Source organism: Salvia miltiorrhiza, chromosome 6, assembly GCF_028751815.1.
Source record: "Salvia miltiorrhiza cultivar Shanhuang (shh) chromosome 6, IMPLAD_Smil_shh, whole genome shotgun sequence".
In the NCBI taxonomy this organism is placed as follows: domain Eukaryota; kingdom Viridiplantae; phylum Streptophyta; class Magnoliopsida; order Lamiales; family Lamiaceae; genus Salvia; species Salvia miltiorrhiza.
Genome location: NC_080392.1, coordinates 39,054,442 through 39,074,802, shown reverse-complemented (window position 1 = coordinate 39,074,802; position 20,361 = coordinate 39,054,442). Strand labels below are relative to the sequence as shown.

Below are 20,361 nucleotides of genomic sequence, written 5' to 3'. Positions count from 1 at the left end.
CACACTTAAAAAATAATGTTTATAATATTCCCTCCGCCCCACGAATCTCGACACATTTCTAAATAAGGTAAATAATTATTACATTTTCTTTCCTACTTTATCACTTTTATTATCTTTTATCTCCTACTTTATCATTTTTATATTTTATTAACTACGCACTTAAAACACTAATCTACAACTCCTTAATTCTCGTGCCGAAACCAAACGTGTCAAGATTCGTTGGACAGAGAGAGTAATAATTAATTTTATTGTGAGTGGAGAATATGATCCATGATGATATTGATAGTTTTCAAAAAAGAAAATTAACTAATTTTTGTGGACATTTTGAGATGTAAAAAAAAAATTATTTGTTGTGAAGAAAGGGAATAGTATTTATTTTGTGTAATAATACTAATTTTAAGTTTTAAATACTTGTTATAAAATTGCTTTAGAGCGAAATAAATTAATTATTTCAGTCAGACAAAACCAATGAGTTCCGGCATTATATAAAGTAAAAGAGCCCTCTGAAATTGGGAATTAGGTTTTCGGCCAAAATCTCCGATTATCAGCTACATTTTTCTTTTTCATGGCGAATCGAACAGACCCCCTCGCTAAAAGCATAAGAGGTACAAACCCCCAAAATCTGGTGGAGAAGATTTTGCGCACGAAGATCTACCAAAATACTTACTGGAAGGAGCAATGCTTCGGGCTGACGGCGGAGACGCTCGTCGACAAGGCCATGGAGCTCGACCACCTCGGCGGAACTCACGGTGGCACCCGGAAACCCACCCATTTTATGTGCCTTGTTATGAAGATGCTCCAGATTCAGCCCGACAAGGAAATCGTCGTCGAGTTCATAAAAAATCTTGAGTACAAGTAATGTCTTCTATTTGATGTTCGATTATTCTCTTCCTCTTGTATTCTAGTGCATGTGTGTAACATTTTTATGAATATCTAATTTCTAATTTCTTTCAGCTCAGTGAATAGATGCGTGTCTAGTTTGATTTAGATTTATCGCGTCCAAATTTCTTAGTGCTGAGTGTCTTACGGATTTCTTATCTTGAGGCCTTAGTTTATGGATATGGAAAAATGCGTGATAGATTTTGGTCGAAGTTCGGACAGAAGGAATTAATCTCTGGTTGGATTTAACTATTGATTTATAGTAATGTGCTTTGGATTACATGAATTGCAATTGATGAAATAGCATGAACTTCAAATTCTAATAAAGTCTTTACTTAGTTGTTTCCATCTCACGCCTGACTAGTCTCTTTTCTTCTGGTTCTTTATTGAATAAAATCGTTTGTTCGTAAATGCTTTTAATATACCGCACGTTCTGTTTCCCCAATCTTACAACTAGTTTCTCGTGGTCTTTGATTTAGATATGTCCGTGTGCTTGGAGCTTTTTATTTGCGTTTAACGAGAATGGACGTCGATGTTTACCGTTACTTGGAACCTTTATACAATAATTACCGAAAGCTGAGGCTCAAGCTAAATGATGGAAGTGAGATTATCTAATCCTTATTTTGAGTATTTGAAATTTATTCGTGAATCCGAATCAGTTTGTGTTATTGGTTTCAAATTCTTTAACTACCAATTCTTCCTTTCCGTGATAATTTTTTTCGCTTGATTTTTACAGAATTCACATTGACGCATGTTGACGAGTACATTGATGAGCTTTTGACAAAAGATTACTCATGTGATATCGCACTACCACGAATCAAAAAAAGGTACCTGAAATGCAATGTGGGTAGGGTTCTGATGGTGTTTGTGTGTTCCTTTATTTTAGCTTTCTTTTAATATCTTCGCTTTTATATGATAAAATGTTATCGGGTGGACCTCTTTGCTCCTTACTGTTAAGTCTTTAGGCGATACCACTAGCTACTTCCAAAATGCTAATTTAGAGATCACATTACACAGAGAAATCAGACGGACGGGAGTTGGAATATTCCTCTGGCAGACCCGTTTTCTACGACAGTTCGCGAGCTCGCGAAGGGTGGGAAAATCAATCATCTCGCTGATGGATATCAAACAAGATCAAAACGAAACTTTGCGGGAGTATACTGCCAGGTTCAATCTCGCCGCTCTGGAGGTGCCAGAGGCAGACGCTTATGTCAGAGGGCTGAAGCCGGGTCTGTTCTTCGACGAGCTGGAGATTAGACCGGCCAAGGATTTCGATGACATTATGGCAAGGTTTCCAGGATATCTACAATTGGAGGATGCCAGGATGGCGCGAAAAGCTGAAAATGATAAGCACAAGGTCAGGAGGGCCGAGGCCGCACCAGAATCGAATACAAGGAACCACGACAGGGCACCTTTCAGAGGGTTGCCTCCAAGGAAATTGTGTAAGAGTTGTGTAAGATGGGTAGTTAAAATTGGTACAAAATGTGAGAAAGACACAATAAATGTCAACTCACGTCACTTTCATGCATTATAAGATTAATTAGATTTGAAAATTTTGAATAAATTAGGGGACGTTTGTGTGTTACAAACATTAATACGAAGGCAAAAAAATTCACTATTATGTCAATTCTTAAGCAAATGTTTTTTTTGAAACGAATGAACCACGTACCCGCCAGTAATTCGTATCCGACAGCAGTAGCCGCTCACTTTTTTGACCGACGGCTACTGTTCGCCGGCTACGAATTACTGGCGGGTACTTGGTTTATTCGCTTAAAAAATATTTTTTTGTTCATAATTAACATGATTGTGAATTTTTATCCTTACATGTACCGTTATTTTTAGATTTATATTTAATTTTACAAGGGGAAATATGAGAGATAGTGAAATATTTACAGTACAAGAAGTACACATGGATGAGAAATATGAGAGATAGTGAATCTGCCAAAATATGGATTATAGTGGGGGGTAATAACACTCACTTTATGCATGATTTGATTGCACATAAAATAATAAGAAATTATATACCAATTATTTGGAAATTCATATATTCGGAAATGAAATAATATTCTATAGCCAAAAAGTAAAGTACCCGCCATAAAATTGTTTTTCGGCATCAGTAGCCGCGTAAAAAAAAGAGGGCGGCTACTAGCTCTGGTGAACGCTTTTCTGGCGGGTATTGGGTCTGTTAGGCAGAAAATATTGTTTTGTGTCAAAATATGTATACTGTTTTAATTTTCGGCTTGTTATGAATGTTTCAATATAACATATGCATTCCTCTTTTGTATTTGTTGTTGTTTTTTTTTTTTAGTAAAAAATTAAAAGTACATACTGAGAAGGTCTGCAAAAATTTTGCTTGTAGTGGGGCATTAATGCTCATTTTATGCATGCGTGAGGTGACATGCAATAATAGATTGAATTGTACTGAATGAACACTACACTTCACGTGAACTTGTACTAAGGAATCAAGTTTAGTCCTTATAAGGCTGCATTTGTGAATGAGCAAAACACAAATTGAAATACTCACCCTGAATTTCAGAAAAGAAATTTAAGAATATATACCCTAAAGATTTGAGTGGTTTTGTGCGAGAGCAGACAATTTGTGTTGAATTTCAGCCTGAAAAGGTGATTCTCCTGTATTGTTTGTATAAATTATAGTTTGCATGTTTAATCGTATGTTGTTTTTAACGTTGAGAGCCTGTTTTACGTTGTTTTAATGAATTTATTTATTATCTGAAATTTAAAAGCATTTTAGGGAAATATTAAACCTGTTTCTAATATAATTGGATGTTTTGAACACAAAAATGAAGTACTCGCCAGAATTTCATTAGCTGACGACAATAGCCGCCGACCCCACAAGGTCAGCGGCTACTGGCGACGGCTAACAATTTTCTGGCGGCTACTTAATTTTTCATGCTTATTGTGATGTTTTGAACTTTTTAAGCGTATTTTAATACTATATTTTATGTGGTTTTATAGATGGAATTCGTGAGATACATATATGTGAGATACAACGGAGTCGTCGATGGTATATACTATGTTGGCGGGGCTACGGAGGTCCTTCCCCTCTTAAATGAAACGGTTGCGAGCCTGATATACAGCATCAACAATGTAATGACAACGCATTCGTTGAGCCCGAACTATCAATTGTATTATTTGGCGACCAATCGATTTGGAAGGGAGACGAAATGTGGCTTGACTGATGACGATGATGTGCAAGGCTTGTTGGAAACTGCCGAATATCCCATGGTGTACGTTGAGCACAACAACGACCCGGTCGAAGAAGCGTACATCCCTACTTTTGATTTTGCCCAGGCTTCGGGATACGGAGATGACGCACAATCTAGTCAGTATGAGACGTCGTATCATGGTCGCGAGAGCGCGCCTCCAACACAATACTTTTCATGGGATGGGCAACCGTTGGACGAATCCGCATGGAATCAAACGAAAAGCCTGAATGAAATATGCGAGAGATTCAACCAGGTGCGGACGGATGAAGCCGTACAACCAGAAGACGAAGCCGAAGAACCTGATGACGATTCTGATGAAGAAGACGAAGAATACGATCCAACGAATGAGTCGGGCACAGATTCTGCCGCCTCTGAGGATTTATTAGACGATGATCCGATCGAGTTCACGGGGATCGAGCGAGCAGGTTGGATCTGACAAAGTAGAACCCGTCACGGAAATCCGACGGACTCGACCGGTGATCTATCTAATTGGATAGTTCCGTTGATTCCAGTGGACGCCACGACTTTGCTCGTGTTCTCATGCGATCGCAGCCATTACGTATGCTAAATCTATTTTATTATAAAATTACAGTTATTAGATGCCTACTAAATATAATCATTCTTTTCGCAGTGAGGCGAACGAGCCAGTGGAAGATTACGTGGAAGCTTACTACAAGCGGAGTTCACTGGTTCAAACATACTCCGGTTCAGTAAATCACTTGCCTCCCTTAGAGCATTGGGAAATTCCGTTTGAAATTGCAACTGATATTGTTTTGCCAAACCTTTCTCGGCGGCAAGCTGGTCGACCAAGAGAATCTAGAATTCCTTCAGCTGGTGAGAGGTCGACTCAGAGGACTACTACAGCGGATGCATCAAGTAGTCAAAAAAAACGAGCACCCAAAAGCTGTGGGCTATAAGGCTCGCCTGGCCACACACGTAGAGCATGCAAGGGTACGGGATGGGAGCATTAGTTTAATTTTTTGCGCCTATATTATATTCGATGGGTACTTATGTTTTTTCATTCCAGTAATTGATGTGCTGAAGTTGGCAGCATTGGATTCAATACGTTTCGATGCGATATCACTTGAATAATACCTATGACATAGCAAAAACAACAAATTTTGCAGTACCCGCCAGTAATTCAGTTTTTAGCACCAGTAGCCGCCCAAAAAAAAACCCGCGGCTACTGGGAGCGGCTATGATTTACTGGCGGGTACTGTAAATTTTAGCAGTTTTTTGATGTTTTAGAAGTTTTTATGCTGTTTGATTTGAAATATTTGAAGCAGAAAACACACGCCTTTAGTAAATGACCAACATGGACATGTCTTAACAATTATGAGTTGAAATTATGAATGAGACTTTGGAGAAGTGAACAATGTTTTATATAAAAGTTTAGTAAATATCATAACATAACCAGATATAGTTTGGTTATGCATTAAACTATAAAATAAGATGAAATATCCAAGTACCCGCCAGAAATTCATTACCCGCCGTCAGTCGCCGCTGACATTTTTGCACGCGGCTACTGATAGCGGCTACGTATTTACTGGTGGGTACTTGTATATTTCATCTTATTTCATAATTTTATGTAGGATGCAATTGGAAACTCATAGAAACATACTCAAACAGATACTCCAACATCTAATCAAAACGTCAATGTGCATAATTATCATTTAAAAGTAGAAATACATAATCTATTGCTCCGGGGGGATGCAAAACTCGTAGATGCTACTGCCTATCTTGCGCCTATAGTCGGCGGAGTGACCATTGCCCCACGCAAGGCTCAGCGAGCCTGATATCAGACGCTCCACATACATGCACGCATAAACACCAGAGCTGCATTGATCTGGCTGCTGAAACTGCTCATTCTCCTCGGCATAGCGGATTGTCAATGTTCGCCAGGAGATGGTTTCCAACGGGTTCTCGACAATCTGTGTCCTTTCGAACCACTTGCTCACGTCAAGCAGTCTACCCAAAAGGCACTACAGCGAATATAGAGCGACGATCACATCGTGGCGCTTCTGCGCCAGGGTCTTGAACAACTGTGAATCGAAGATATCGCAGTGACCCCTCAGCAAATCCACTCGGCATGTAATGAAACGTCCCAGCACAAATATAGGCAAAATGAGCTGCACACAGAAATACAATTGGTGAATAGGAAATAAAAAATGAACTACTCGAACATATTTATAATGTCGATATATATGTGTACCGTTGTGGCATGCATCCAATCGTTATGAGTCGAAGAGATTCCCTGGCCATACACCAGATACATCTTCTTGGAGTGCGGTACCCACGAAGCATAAGTAATGTCAGACCTCACAAGCCGTTCTTCTGCCTTCGAGGGGAACATAGCGCGCGCAGCTGCCAGCAAGTCTTTGAATTCATCATCCAAATATTGTTGTAGCAAATAAAAATTATATTAATAGAATGCGCGATCAAGTCAGCATGCGCGATCAACCTCGATCTCATCGTCATCATGTACATATCAACAGCCTGCACGTACTTAAATGTTAGTAATAAGTAAACAGACTCTCATAACATAACAACTGCTTCAGAAATTAACCAACATTGGTCGTGAGGTCAGTCCTCGTGTTTTGCATCCCGGTCCAAAAGTTATATGTGAGAGGGTGCCCGCTCTCTGCCGCCAACACCGTCTGGTAGCATCCACGGCGGCTAGCTTCCATCATACGTTCAAACCCGTCAACATACTGTTGCTCGACGGGTTTTGGCACGGCGCTGTGCACGTATGGTGATTGAAGTGCAGCCGACGGGTTCCGTTGTCGGTGGCTTCTACGTGGAACCTCTGGTGCACGAATACTTAGGGGAACAGCAGCTACTGCCTCAGAAACTCCCTATAATTCACTTAAAACTGCACAAGTTAAACAATGTTGACATAATTTAAATGACTTGTCAATTTAATGCAACGACAACATACCCCACTATACTGCTTCCACATCTCGTGCATCTCTGCCTGAGAATATCCGGCATCTCTAAGGATCGGCATCGAAGAACGAGGCGGGTCAAGCGGGTATGCTGAACTAGTGCCCTGCTCAGCCCATGAGTAGTGTGGCCCACCATAAGAACTCGACTCACCGAATGTGGGCAACTGGTGGACACCCATGTGCGGAGTCTGCACATCCCCAAAAGTAGTCGAGCCACCAAACGGATCATGCTGCCACTGCGGGGTATGCATGCCATCACCAGTAGTATATCCCACCTCTCGTGCAGGAGACTCGTGTGCAGGGGATCGGTGATGCGATGGGGCCTTTGAGGATGTACGCTGCGCCGGCTCGGACTCGGGCTCGGGCTCGGGCTCGCGTCTCCTCTCTGAGTGAGATCGTGGAGCAGGTCTGGGCACATGAACATCAGTGCTATGCGAGCATCGGCAACGCATAGCATCCAACTTCTCCTCGAACCAATTCTTAATCCTCGTGAAGAGGCTCTCCTCCACATTCCTCGCTATCCAGCCCTCACTCTCGCGCATCATCTGCTGCATGCGCTGCCAATCCTGCTCGCTCCACTGTGATGGTGCAGGAGCTGTACTCTCCTCCCCGTGCCTAGGCCTCGGGGCTCTGTGACTGTGAGACCTTCGACCAGAATCTACGGGGTGATCTCCCCCGCTCTGCTCGTGATGGCTGCTGCTCGATGAAGTGTCCACTACTTGTCCTCTCGGATGCTTGCCATGATCCTGCCTCGCACTGCGACGCCGTGGTTGATGCTCAACAGTAGGCTTGTTGCGGTCCCCACCACTGTAGCGCGCCCGAACCTGTCTATGACCGAAGACTCCCGGCTCTGGCCACTGAACCCCTATATCAGCATTGAGGCCTACCACCGATAGCCAGTAATGCGTCGTGGCCTCGTACTCATCGGGACTCATCTCCCAAATCCCGCTCTCCTAGAAACAAAAAATATGTAGTTAAACATTAGTATTCATAAAATAAAATAATATTAACAAATAAACACCTAAATTATTACCTCTGTCTCAAATAAAGCTTGTAACCCATCAGCCTTGCTTTTCACGAACGTCCACCTCTTGAATCTAGGGTATATCCCCGCATTACATATGGCTATGGCTTTGGCCAAGCCGGGAATAACCTCAAGACCCCAAACGAATAGGGCCCAAGAAGGACCATAGAAGTGGTACTTGATTTTTTTAATATTAATTGTGGTACTCTTCAACCTGTAGTTCAAGCACCTATACGCGCACGATCCCCAAGGAAATCTGGAAAAAGCCGTCAAATCCTCCACCAAAGCCCAAGTCCAGGACTGCACGGGTCGTCGCAAGTCCACTCCTAATACAAATGCGTATAGCACCAACAAGTGGGCCACACAGAGGTATAACCCGCCGTCGGGGTCCACCACTCCCTGGGCCGTGCTGAAGTATTTGTCGCTCAAATCCTGCACTGTCATATTCGGCTTGTGGCAAAATCGTGCATACGCTACAGCCTGGCTCAGATCGGGCTCAACCAACGTATCAAAAGGATCATCCCCAAAGGGCAATCCTGTCACGAGAGCGAAATCTCTCGGAGTAAAGTAAACCCTCCTCCCGTTGATGTAGAAGCAGATGTCCTCATCCGTGTCGTCTCTCGTTATCTTAAGATGACGAGAGACAATATGGTGCAATGCAGCGTTGCACTTGTGGCCCGGCGCCCAATCCAACAACATACCAAAGCACCCCTGCCTGAATGTATTCTCCAGTGCAAAACCGCCAATGTCTTTTAGTCTCCCCGCTACTGTCGACAGGTACTTAATATTGTAGTACGTACTGATCTCAACTGTTGAACGATTGATCGTCTCGGGCCTCGAATAAGGGACCTATTCAATACAAAAAATAAATCAATTTACAAAACATAATGAATTAACTGCAATCAACTAATAATAATGCATAATTAACTATTAAATTACTAGAAACATAACTAAAAAATTATGGAACCACAATTAACCAATACCCGCCAGTAATTAATTGTTTTAAGAAGTAGCCGCCGGGTTTGAAAAATCCAGCGGCTACTTCTTAAAAAAATTAATTACTGGCGGGTATTTTGTTAATTATGATTTAATAATTTTTATTAATATGTTATAAATTTTTTAATTCTGAATAACCTAAAAAACGTTATTATTTTATGCGTAATACAGTAAAATTAGGAGTAATGATCTAAATAGACGATTAAATATATCTAAATATGCTTCAACTAAATAAAAATTCTAACAACACTCAAACTATACTCAACTTCTAACAACACTCAACTACACTATATCTAACATATACGAAACATATAAATAAATCAAACATATACGAAATAAAAATTAAATACTATATATCTAAATCAAAATTCAATACTATACAAAACATATAAAAATTCGAAACATATAAATTCTAACATATACGAAATAAAAAATAAATACTATATATCTAAATCAAAATTCAATAAATTCAATACTTTTTCGACAAATACAAAAAATGTTTCTAACATATACAAAAGATATATAACTAACATATATATCTAACATTTTCTTACAAATACAAAACAAAATTCAATACGATATATCTAACATATATAGATTCCCAACATATAAATATATATAACATATACAAAACAAATAACAAATAAACTCATCTAACATAAACACGATGTATTCACCAAATATATACCAAATAATACTTAAAAATGTAGTATACTTACTTGGTTTGAAGAAGAAGCCATGGCGTGAATGGATTTGAAGAAGACCGAATGAAGTATATGCCTTCCTCTCTCAATTGCCGTCTTTTCCTTCCACTCTCACACGAAAAAAGAAGTAGCCGTTTCCTTTGATGATAGTGCGGCTGCTTCTCTACCCCAACACCCTAATTTAACATAAAATATGGTGTTAATGGGCCCTACCCTCTCTTATCAAATCTTCAATGTGGTCAAAGAAATCCCACAAAAGCCGTGCCCGCTCTATTCCAATACCCGTGAGTGAATTTGCTGCAAAGCCTATAGATTCACACCCTATAAAGCCGGTTGAATTGTCCAATCATAATTGAATTAGACTTAGGTCTTCAAATTTGAAAAAAATACAACAACCATTAATATGAAGTCTAATAAATACAATTTATGTATATTGTGATATAAAAACCAATTATGAATGCAATGGTATAAAAACTCGCCAGTAAAACGTAGCCGCTGTATGTAGCCGCCCCGGGTTTCTTACACGCGGCTACATCTTTAGACTATGATTTACTGGCGGGTATGTATTTGGTAAGCTCTCTAATGTTTTATTGTTTCATAATATATGATTTTATAATTTTTTTATCCAACATTTTCTATTATTTTATGTGTTACGCTATATTAATTCATGTTAAATAAAATAAAATCAAAATTTTGAGACTTATTACCCCACTATAATCCAAATTTGTCAAAATACAAGCCTATTATGTATTTCTACTTCATAAAATATATTTTAAAAAAATAAATACAAAATGAGGATAAGTTTGTGTATAATAAAACAGTAATACGAGGACGTAAAAAATTGTAATTTAAGTATATTTGGAATCAAAAAAAAATTATGAACCTAATGGATACAATACCCGCCAGTAAATCATAGCCGCTCTCAATAGCCGCCAGAATAAAAATCTCAGCGGCTATTGGGAGCGGCTATGATTTACTGGCGGGTATTATGTGCATTAGGTTCATAATTTTTTTGTGATTCCAAATATACTTATATTACAATTTTTTACGTCCTCGTATTACTGTTTTATTATACACAAACTTATCTTCATTATTTTCAAACTTAGGGCATTTTAGGTCACATGGCTTTACAATAATTGCACATTTATCTGGTTTTGTGCATTTTTAACTACCTATCTTACACATTTTCTTACACAATTGTACTTGTGTAAGAAAAACGTAAGAACTTTTACAAAAAACCAAGCAAGACATCACCATCAAGTATACTTTTCGGTACTTTTACAATGGGGTGGGTATTTTTGCAAGACATATTATGCATGTGGGTACTTTTAATTCCACCCCATATAGCATACTCCCTCCGTCCCACGAAGCGTGACCCATTTTCCTTTTTGGGTTGTCCCACGAAGCTTGACCTATTTCTAAAAATAGAAAAAACTTTACCCTTTATTCACCTTTTCACTTTTTCACCTACCACACTTAACACACAAAATACCAATTTCTTAATTCCCGTGCCGAAAAGAAATGGGTCACGCTTCATGGGACGGAGAGAGTATTATATATATTAAAAAAAAAAGTCAGAAAATTTGAGGGGGGCGGCCGCCACCACCTGCCATCCCCCTGACTTCGTGTCTGGATCTGAGAATTCGTGTTACACAAATTTACATACTTTTTGTAACATTATTGAATTTTTTGTGTAGGGTATTAAAGTAAAAAAAAATTACTATTATTTCTTTTTTTTTTTATCTATATAGCTACAATTTATTATTGTTATGCATTTTTTGCTTATAATTTTCTATTGTTACGTGCTTTTGGATAGCATAGGTGTTGCGTGGTGTTTAAATATGTCCTGAATATTAACCCACTTTTATGTGAAGTTATTACAAAAGTTATTGATGTTAGAACTAGACAATTGGGAACCTCAGTTATATTTAGGGTTTCATTTTATCAAGGTACATAATCGAGAATTCCTTTCAACTTCACCTTAATTTACCTCGTATAAAAGAAGACTGTGATACAATCCATTTACATCAACCAAACTTCCCTAACCAAGGGATCATACATGGTAGATCATGCCAACCTCTAGCGTCGACGCCCGGGGGAAACTCGAGGCGTACGTCGGGGTTCTTGAGTTCCTCCGGAGGAAGTCGTAGCCAACATTGACGACGAGCCTCTTTATCAGGCTCGACCCTGGCTTCGCCTTCACGTAGCAATGACCTAGAATGAACGCCATCCCCGCCTCCCTCGCTTCCATTAGTTCCCGTAGCTCGGAGCGCGCCCCTCTCTCGATTTCCGGGCTCTCTGGGACGAGAAACCTAACCCTCTTCCTCGGACCCGCTGGCGAGACGGTCTCCCCGAGCTCCGTTGTGCTCGAGGCATCCTCGGACGAGGAGGGCGGATCTCCTCCCTCGTTGTCCCATAGCTTGATGCCTTTGGCATGGGACGACGTCGTCCCAATGACGGTCATCTTCTCTTCATTCTCGAGATTGTGTACCGACGAGCCATTGCATTCCGGCACCTCTGATCGGATGAACTCTGCTATGCTACATACTAGATCCTTCTCGAACTCCACGTCATCAATGATCGTGTCGCGGTATCCGTATCGCGCTATACATCGGTAAACCCGGTACTCTTTCGGCCCGACTCTTCCGACCAAGAATCTCTCGTTGGATCTAACATGGGGCACAGGAACATATTTGATGCAGAACAAAACCAGAACCTGATGGAAGGCAGGGAGATTCGTCACGAAATGCGAGAAGATGGCCGGAATCCCGGACACGAGCTCCGTGTGGATGAGGCCGATCCCTCGGACACGTACGATTCCTAGGTTCGGACCCAAACCTAGAAGCCAGTTGATGGAGACCTTGTTCTGCACATCAAACTCGTACTTTTTCAGTGTCCCATAGTGCCACGTGTACATTATCGCGAGGAAAGTGAAAGAAAGCGCGATAGGGACCCAAGCGCCCTCACGGAACTTGATCAGAGACGCAGAGAAGTAGAGCGCCTCAATGGAGCCGAAGAAGAATATGAAGCAGAGGGCTAGAAAGACACTTCTATTCCAGCACAAGATGATCACAAGAGACATAAGGCATGTTGTTACCAACATAACTGTTATAACTGCAAGACCTGCTCGAGCAAAACACGACGAAAGCATAAGATATATGACACGACACGACGAGCACAGTATTCCGACATCCCTAGGTTACTGTCAGAAACCAGAACAAGCATTCAGACAAGAAGATAATATGCATAAGTTCCAATCGGCTCTCATTCGACTTCTTAGGGAAAACCTGCGGATCAAGAGCAAGAATCGAAGAAGATGTTTACCTGATGCATTGCTGATGTGTTTAGTGTCCCTAAAGCCAACAGTAACAGCCAAACAGAGCAGCATCAGAGTCCAGTTGATCTCCGGGATGTAAATCTGGCCACAAATTTTAGACGACGTGTGAACTATTTTGACCCTCGGAAAACAACCCACTGCACAACATTGCTTGATGATCGAAAAGGTCCCAGTAATGATAGCTTGACTTCCCACCACGGCAGCAAGAATGGCGATTGCAAGAACAGGCCACCGTAAAATTTCTGCGAAGATAAGTCGAATACTAACTCAACATAAGAATTTGGAACATCAGTTATGGAATGATGGAAAATAAATCTAGTATACCGGGTACTGAGACGTAGAATCCAATTTGGTAGTCGCTCTCGATTATGTGATGTTTGGAAAGATAAGCAGCTTGTCCCATATAAGCGAGGATCAAGGATGGATAGACGACACAGCTAAACGCTATCTGGAGTCGGGAAGCTCTCCATCAGAAGCAGATGAGTATGCAGAAAATGCCAATATAACACTATAGATATACCTTGATGGACAGCTGCGAAAAGTGGCCAAGATCAGCAAACATAGCCTCCGAACCTGTTATACATAGCAGAATCCCGCCCAACGACATCCAGCCGTCTCTTCGCGTCTTCTTTAGGAATTTGTACATGTAATACGGAGAGAGCGCCTTGTAAACGTGTGGATTCCAGTGTATGATATTGTACACTCCGATGGCACTGATGCAGAACAGCCATGCTATCACTATCGGTGCGAAGAGGAATCCTATTCGGTGAGTCCCGTAGTGTTGAAGATAAAATAAGAACACCAGAATCACACAAGCAACCGGGACTTCTATATCTGCACATACATTGCAACAGTTAAGTCAAAATTATGAGATACTATTAAGTATTAGTTCTTGAAAAGGTTTTTGCTTCAAGGTGATGCAGCAATTACAATAAAACAAAGTTTATCAGAAGATCATTCAACTTTACTGCTGATTTCCATTGTTTATGACACACGGTTTACTTTTTCAAAGCTACGATGTTATTAAAAAAAAAATCTTATAATATGATCACCTAAGATTAAGAAAAAATCTGCAGTATTGATATATCATAATTGATGACTTTATCAGAAGATCATTCAACTTTACTGCTGCTTTACATTGTTTATAACACACGGTTTACTTTTTCAAAGTTACGAAGATTAAGAAAGGATCAGCAGTAGTGATATATGATAATTGATACTGATACATCCACCGCAATCAAGAAAGATGGTGACCTAACTTTACTTTATATAGATAAATAGTGATTGGACTTTGATTAAAGCACAGAAACTTTGTCCTAATATAACTCAGGCCCCACAATAATGCATTTTTCATTACAATTTGGTGTGATCTCTTTGTCCACGAACTACACGTCTTCTTATAAAATTACGAATAAAAAACTATCAATGGGAATGCCGGAACATCTTAATCAAACACCATAACTTAAGACATTTATTCTTTTTTAAAGTCCAATCTCAGTTTCTACGTATTACTTGTTTCCTCAATGGCACATCTCAATCACTCTGCGTCGCCGGAAAAGAATAAGACGAAGAGGTGAAGACGCCCGACAGAGGCGAAGAAACTGTGAGTTTAATGATATTCTATAAGAGTAATCGTCATTAGCTTAATTTAGAAAATTTTCAATCATGATGCTTAAATTTCACTCAAACAGAATATGTAACAAACTAACTAACTTCTTCACCACTAAAACACCAAATACAAACATGAACAAATCTAAGGTGACAAGAGGCTCACATTGGTGATGATGCTTCGACACAACGAGCTCCAACCCGGAAACTGCAGAGAAAACTGCAAACACAGGCAAGAACAGATCAAATCTCAATCCACAAGAGATTGCAAGCAAGCAAGCAATGTGGATTTCATATGATATATACCCGAAATCGCAGGCGTGAGAACCCCATCTCCGATCACCATACAAGTCCCAAACAAGGCCAAAATGAGCAGCATCCTCTGCAGCACCCTATGCTTTTCCAATGTGGATCTCAATCTCAAACCAAGGCCTCTAAAACTGCCAGATGCAATCCCATCTTTCTTGTATTCATACAAATCCTCATCCGCGAGCTGGCCGTTAGGCAGCGTGCTGACACGCGCGTGCCGGCAGAGGAGGGAATACAAGGCAAAAGTGCCCCCTTCACCATTATCATCAGCTCGGAGCACTATGAACACATATTTAACAAGTGGGATCAGAGTTAAAGTCCAAAACACAAATGACAAAACCCCATATATCTCCTCATTAGTCTCTGAGTGCTGAATGTCCTCTGCAAAAGTGCTCTTGTATACATACAGAGGCGAAGTGCTCAAATCGCCATAGACAACACCCAAGCTCTGATACGCCAATGTCAAAACAGTCCTCCATGATTCTCTCTGCACACAAACACAATTCAAGCTTCAACCCATTTCACCAAATCATGAGTAAAAAAATCCCAGAAATCAAGAATGGAATTTCAGCAGCAAGAACTCACCTTTATGGGATTATTATCAGGGCTCCAGCCTTCAATATCCATCACTGGCCTTCTCAAAATCATGGGGAAATCATTCCCAAACAAACCCTTAAAGCTAACACTAAAATAACTAGCCCTTTTTCAGTTCCACCCCGAAATTGCTCCAACAAATCAAGGAAAAAAAGAAACACGAAAATCCACAAAGGGAAATCAAGAAAAATGCGGTCTTGGGAGGATGAACCACTGAGGAAATCGTGATTATAGAATATTGTCTCTCAACATATGTGTTGTACGTGGACACTATGAATTGAGTAACATGATTTAATAGTCAAATAATATTCTTTAAAAAAGCTCACTGTACACAAAATGGGCTGTAGTATCTCATATAATATACAGGAATAGGATCAACAAATCTCCCACCTCCATTGGATCAATAAACCACTTGAAAAACAAATCTTGAAAAATGAAAAAGAGTCAAAGCAAAAATTGTGTGCAAGAATGGGAGCTTTAAAGAGCAAACTGCTTCAGCTTTTTGCATTTTGTATTTTTGCAGAGATGTTTGGAAACTAGAATATGCTTAGTGGGTGGGTGTGGGTGGTGTGCAGCTCAATATTATCTTCTCATTTTTAGAGATGAATTTAAACTACTTTGAGCTTTCAGTGTGTTTGTGGGGTTGCTTGATAATGGGTGGGCATGGCCATGCCACTATGAAATAAACTTACATGTATATTCATGATGTTAAATAATAATGTGAAAATACAAAAAAAATTCAGGTATGGTTATGGAATTTTGATTTGAACTATGAAAGTAACGTGGCATGAAAAATGAACTCGGTGACTGACTCAGTAGGGAACTGCAGTTCTTTGTTTTTTTTTTTTTTAGAAAAAAATAAATAAATTATTTGAGTGAACTGCCATTGTCATAAGTCATAAATGTGCATTTACTCTCTTTTATCACTTGCTTCCAGTATTTTTGCAGTTTTGCCCCATTGGAAACGACGAATATATTCAATTCCTCTTATTGGTATTAAATAATTATAGAAGGACACTTGTTTTCTAAGATTTTGTAAGCATCTATGTGAAATACAATGTTGCAATATTAAATATTTATTCATGTAATGCAGAGAGTGAGTACGAGTTTATAGACAAAAGATTTCGGGTGTTCAATTTTTCTTTTTCTTGTGTGTGTGTGAGGATTGTTTTTTTATTCCATCCGTACACGAAAAAGAGTTTTATTGTACAAGGATTCAAATTTTAATTAAAGTTTTTAAATGAACGTACGATTTGTAGAAATAGTTTTAGTACGAGGAATAAAGGTAAATTATCAGGTAAAAATTGGAATAAAACTACAATTTATAGATAAATATAAGAGAGAATGTAGGATGTGATAGTTGAAAAAGTAAAATAAAACTGTTTCTCCTTCTGTCCCACCTCACTTGACTTAGTTTTTTTCGGCACCGTTACTAAGAAGAGTAAGATTGTAAAGTAATGTAACGTATGTGGGTTCATGTCTTTTGTAGTGAAAATTTATTATTAAAAAAAATATATGTCAAGTCAAGTGGGATGACCCGAAAAGGAGAATAGGCAAAGTGAAATGGGACGAATGGAGTATATTATAAATAAAAATGAGTCAGTGGAGTACTTTTTTTTTTTAATGAAAGGAGGAAGTAATATTTTAGGACTATTATCACTTTATCACATAAAGTCGTGAGCTAGAGCATGTTTTTTGCAAAATTATCTCGAGACTTTAAATATTTTAAAGAAATAAAAAGCACTTTCTTAGGCTTTTCCACAAATAAATGTATTATAATTTCATTTTTGGATCGTTCATAAAAAGTGTATAATTTTTCTTTTTAGGACAATAACTCACTATTTATAAAGTAACTAAACCCTAGCCCACAATTAATTAATTGTTTTGAGTATAACTTATTAATATAATCCAAAATATGTATGGTGAAATTTTTTCTCCACTGAAAAAGTATATATCAAATAGTTATTGAATTTTATGCTACAAAAAATATCATACACTCTCTGTGAATGGATGGAGTTATATAACTTTTCAACATGCAAATATCATAAGTTCAATGTTGTAATTTTAATTTGATCAAATTTAAGATGGATTTACTCACGGGATTCTAACATGCAAACCCATAAATTCGATGTCGGAATTTCGATCAAATGTCATTTTTGAGAAAAAGAATTATTGAAAGATACACATTTTATTTACATATTTCGGAAATCTTGATATTTTTACAAAAATTGTACTCTAGTATATTTCAATATACATATTGGTTCTCATTCAATGTATATATAAGTTATTGAAAATTCATTTTAATATTCAGAGATAGTTAATTTGAATCCCCCCAATTCTTTTATGATAATATCATCATATGCATTTAATGTGTAGAAGGTTGAATTTGGATATGCATGACTTATAAAAGCAGAAACTTTTAAGAGAGAAAAAAACAAAGTATATATTTAATTAAATTGCAACCTAACCATGCACGTTTTAGATCAACTAAATTGATAGAAAGAAACAATTCACCTTTTAAGTCTTGTTTTAGTTTGTGTGGATGAGAAAACGTGGAGTAGTAGAACTCCAATTAGGATTTGCTAGAATTAGAATAATGAAAAGTTAACAAAAATATTCCTCCAAAAAAAACGTCAATAATAATAATATTTTTTTTTTCAACGAGATATTGCATAATTCTGATTCTACATAAAGATGCCTACTTTTTTAGGCTCCATTGTCTTGTCTCTTGTAACTTACTTTTTTTTTGTTAATAGTGTTAAATTCATTTTGGAATTATTTACGAAAGCAACAAGCATTACCAAACAACCTTTACATCACTACAAACTAATTAATTAATAGTTAATCTTAAAATAACCCGCAAAAATTAAAATTTAATGAAAAATTAATAAACTACAGAGTATGAAAAGATTTATGCCGCTCGAGATCCATATTACTTTTAATATTATTTTATTTCTACGATTGAATTTTTACTCCTTTCATATGCAATTACGCAACTCATATCACTCGAATTTTCTATATTTGATTATAAATTCACATAATAAATTTATATAATCTTAATATTTCATCTTTATGAACCCCACAAAATTAAATAGACCAACTAAAAAATTATATAATCTCACTCACATATTTCTCTTGCATGCCACGTGAATTATTCCGAATGTTTTAATATACAATAATAAGAATTCTGAATTCATATAAGCCCTAACATATGTTGTGGCCGGCAATTCGAATTGACAAGTTCGATGAAATATCTTGATTTTGTAGATGGCATACTTAAAATTACAATATTGACAATAAATCATTATAGTACTATATATATATGATGTACACCTATTTATAAGTGTGTTAATTCGATGTGATGTACACCTATATATAATTATATAGTGTGTTAATTTGCGGGTCCAGTGTTCCATAATATGTGTGTCACCATGTCTCACTATTATATTGATTATTTAATGATATTTTTATAAAAATAAAATTTTTAATACCTTAATATTAGATTTTATCAACCCTTATAATGAATTAAAATTGAAATTAAAATATAAAAAATAATTAGATGCCCTAATTCTATAAAACGAACCCTATTTAATAATCGTAAAATTAAATTTAAACATGAAAATTAATTTTTTAAATTTTTTTACAAAAAATATAAAAAATTGAAAGTATGACACAAAATGAGACATCAAAAATAATACATTGAATTTCAAGTGCTAGCAAGATGATACATGAAATCATATATCCCAATTTTAATGTCTCACTTTTAATTTTTTATGATTTTTAATTATTTTCTTCTTTAAGTTTAATTTATTTTGTTTTGGTATAATTTGGTAGGCTGATGAAGAAGTGGGGACTATTTACTTGTAGCGCTGAGTTTGGTAGGCTCATGAAAAATTGAAGCAAACTAACTTATGTTGTCGGCTAGGCACCCAAACAGGGCGCAACAACTTCTCTCTTCGGTTTTCAGTTGGGAGAAATTGCTCAAGGGCCTAATTATCATCAAATTGTATGGCAATAATTAATTCTCTCATTAATAGAGGACAAACGTCCAATCAAAATTCAAGATGTATAGATTATTTAATTTTGTATAAATATCATTATGTATTTTGAATTATTTTTCATTATTAATTATATTCTAAATAATTGAAAATATTTTTCTTAATTCTTAAACTATCAATTTTGTACGTATTAATTGTATCATATGTAGTCAAATTATGGCTAGTCATAAACTAGTCAAATTGATTCATTAATTTATTTTTAAAAATAAAATAGCTTAATTTGTCTATTTTATTGTATTGTCGATATTGTAGTTATTTTAATTTTCTTTATTTTTTTATTATGTTTTACTAAAAATAACAAAAATAAAAAAATAGCTACAATATGAACAATACAATAAAATAGCTATAAAAAAAATTGATGATTTTTTCAATTTGTCTATTTTTAAAAAGTTTATTTTATTTATAGTGACATGGCATCTATGTTCATTTTTAAAAAATATGGATATTTGAATATAATGTAGCGATCCGGCGAGTCACATTAGCTTTTCAGAGCTAGAAAATGGACGTAAGGTACAATTGATACAAAATTGATAATTTAAATTAAAAAAAATAATTTTGATAATTCAAGATATAATTAGTAGTGTAAAAATAGTTTGAGATTTGAAGTGATATTTACCCTTAATTATTTATGACGAGAGCAATGAGATTTTTTTTTTTAAAGAATTACAAGAGGTATCTAA

At 37.3% G+C, this 20,361-nt stretch overlaps 3 protein-coding genes across 3 annotated transcripts; 1 reads left to right on the top strand and 2 right to left on the bottom strand.

Annotated features, from left to right (window-relative positions):
* The first annotated feature begins 447 nt into the window (after window positions 1-447).
* On the top strand, window positions 448-1,881 carry LOC130989440 (pre-mRNA-splicing factor 38-like). Its single transcript, XM_057913446.1, has 3 exons — window positions 448-855; window positions 1,359-1,480; window positions 1,616-1,881. The coding sequence occupies exons 1-3, from the start codon at window positions 566-568 to the stop codon at window positions 1,774-1,776; spliced, it is 573 nt and encodes a 190-aa protein (XP_057769429.1). The 5' UTR covers window positions 448-565; the 3' UTR covers window positions 1,777-1,881.
* A 3,855-nt stretch (window positions 1,882-5,736) lies between these two features.
* Window positions 5,737-10,481, bottom strand: LOC130989379 (uncharacterized). Its single transcript, XM_057913342.1, has 6 exons — window positions 9,791-10,481; window positions 8,085-8,924; window positions 7,045-8,004; window positions 6,677-6,961; window positions 6,319-6,602; window positions 5,737-6,235 (listed from the first exon to the last, which is right to left on the bottom strand). The coding sequence occupies exons 1-5, from the start codon at window positions 9,809-9,811 to the stop codon at window positions 6,426-6,428; spliced, it is 2,283 nt and encodes a 760-aa protein (XP_057769325.1). The 5' UTR covers window positions 9,812-10,481; the 3' UTR covers window positions 5,737-6,235; window positions 6,319-6,425.
* Window positions 10,482-11,739: 1,258 nt separating this feature from the next.
* LOC130989378 (potassium transporter 8-like) lies at window positions 11,740-16,511 on the bottom strand. The gene is made up of 7 exons (XM_057913341.1): window positions 15,615-16,511; window positions 15,027-15,516; window positions 14,887-14,940; window positions 13,633-13,946; window positions 13,437-13,560; window positions 13,100-13,354; window positions 11,740-12,898 (listed from the first exon to the last, which is right to left on the bottom strand). Exons 1-7 carry the CDS (start codon window positions 15,675-15,677, stop codon window positions 11,829-11,831), a joined length of 2,370 nt encoding a protein of 789 aa, XP_057769324.1. The 5' UTR covers window positions 15,678-16,511; the 3' UTR covers window positions 11,740-11,828.
* Window positions 16,512-20,361: the final 3,850 nt, after the last annotated feature.

What these genes read in the sequence shown, in the direction of transcription:
- LOC130989378 (XM_057913341.1), bottom strand. Translation starts at nt 15,677, where the DNA reads ATGATTTTGAGAAGGCCAGTGATGGATATTGAAGGCTGGAGCCCTGAT. An exon ending in CTGATAATAATCCCATAAAG is followed by an intron (nt 15,517 to 15,614) that starts GTGAGTTCTTGC and finishes GTTTGTGTGCAG; the next exon opens with AGAGAATCATGGAGGACTGT. An exon ending in ACACATCAGCAATGCATCAG is followed by an intron (nt 12,899 to 13,099) that starts GTAAACATCTTC and finishes TTGCTCGAGCAG; the next exon opens with GTCTTGCAGTTATAACAGTT.
- LOC130989379 (XM_057913342.1), bottom strand. Translation starts at nt 9,811, where the DNA reads ATGGCTTCTTCTTCAAACCAA. An exon ending in TGGCTTCTTCTTCAAACCAA is followed by an intron (nt 8,925 to 9,790) that starts GTAAGTATACTA and finishes TGTATTGAATAG; the next exon opens with GTCCCTTATTCGAGGCCCGA. An exon ending in TGTGGAAGCAGTATAGTGGG is followed by an intron (nt 6,962 to 7,044) that starts GTATGTTGTCGT and finishes AGTGAATTATAG; the next exon opens with GGAGTTTCTGAGGCAGTAGC.
- LOC130989440 (XM_057913446.1), top strand. Translation starts at nt 566, where the DNA reads ATGGCGAATCGAACAGACCCCCTCGCTAAAAGCATAAGAGGTACAAAC. An exon ending in ATAAAAAATCTTGAGTACAA is followed by an intron (nt 856 to 1,358) that starts GTAATGTCTTCT and finishes TCTTTGATTTAG; the next exon opens with ATATGTCCGTGTGCTTGGAG. An exon ending in GCTCAAGCTAAATGATGGAA is followed by an intron (nt 1,481 to 1,615) that starts GTGAGATTATCT and finishes TGATTTTTACAG; the next exon opens with AATTCACATTGACGCATGTT.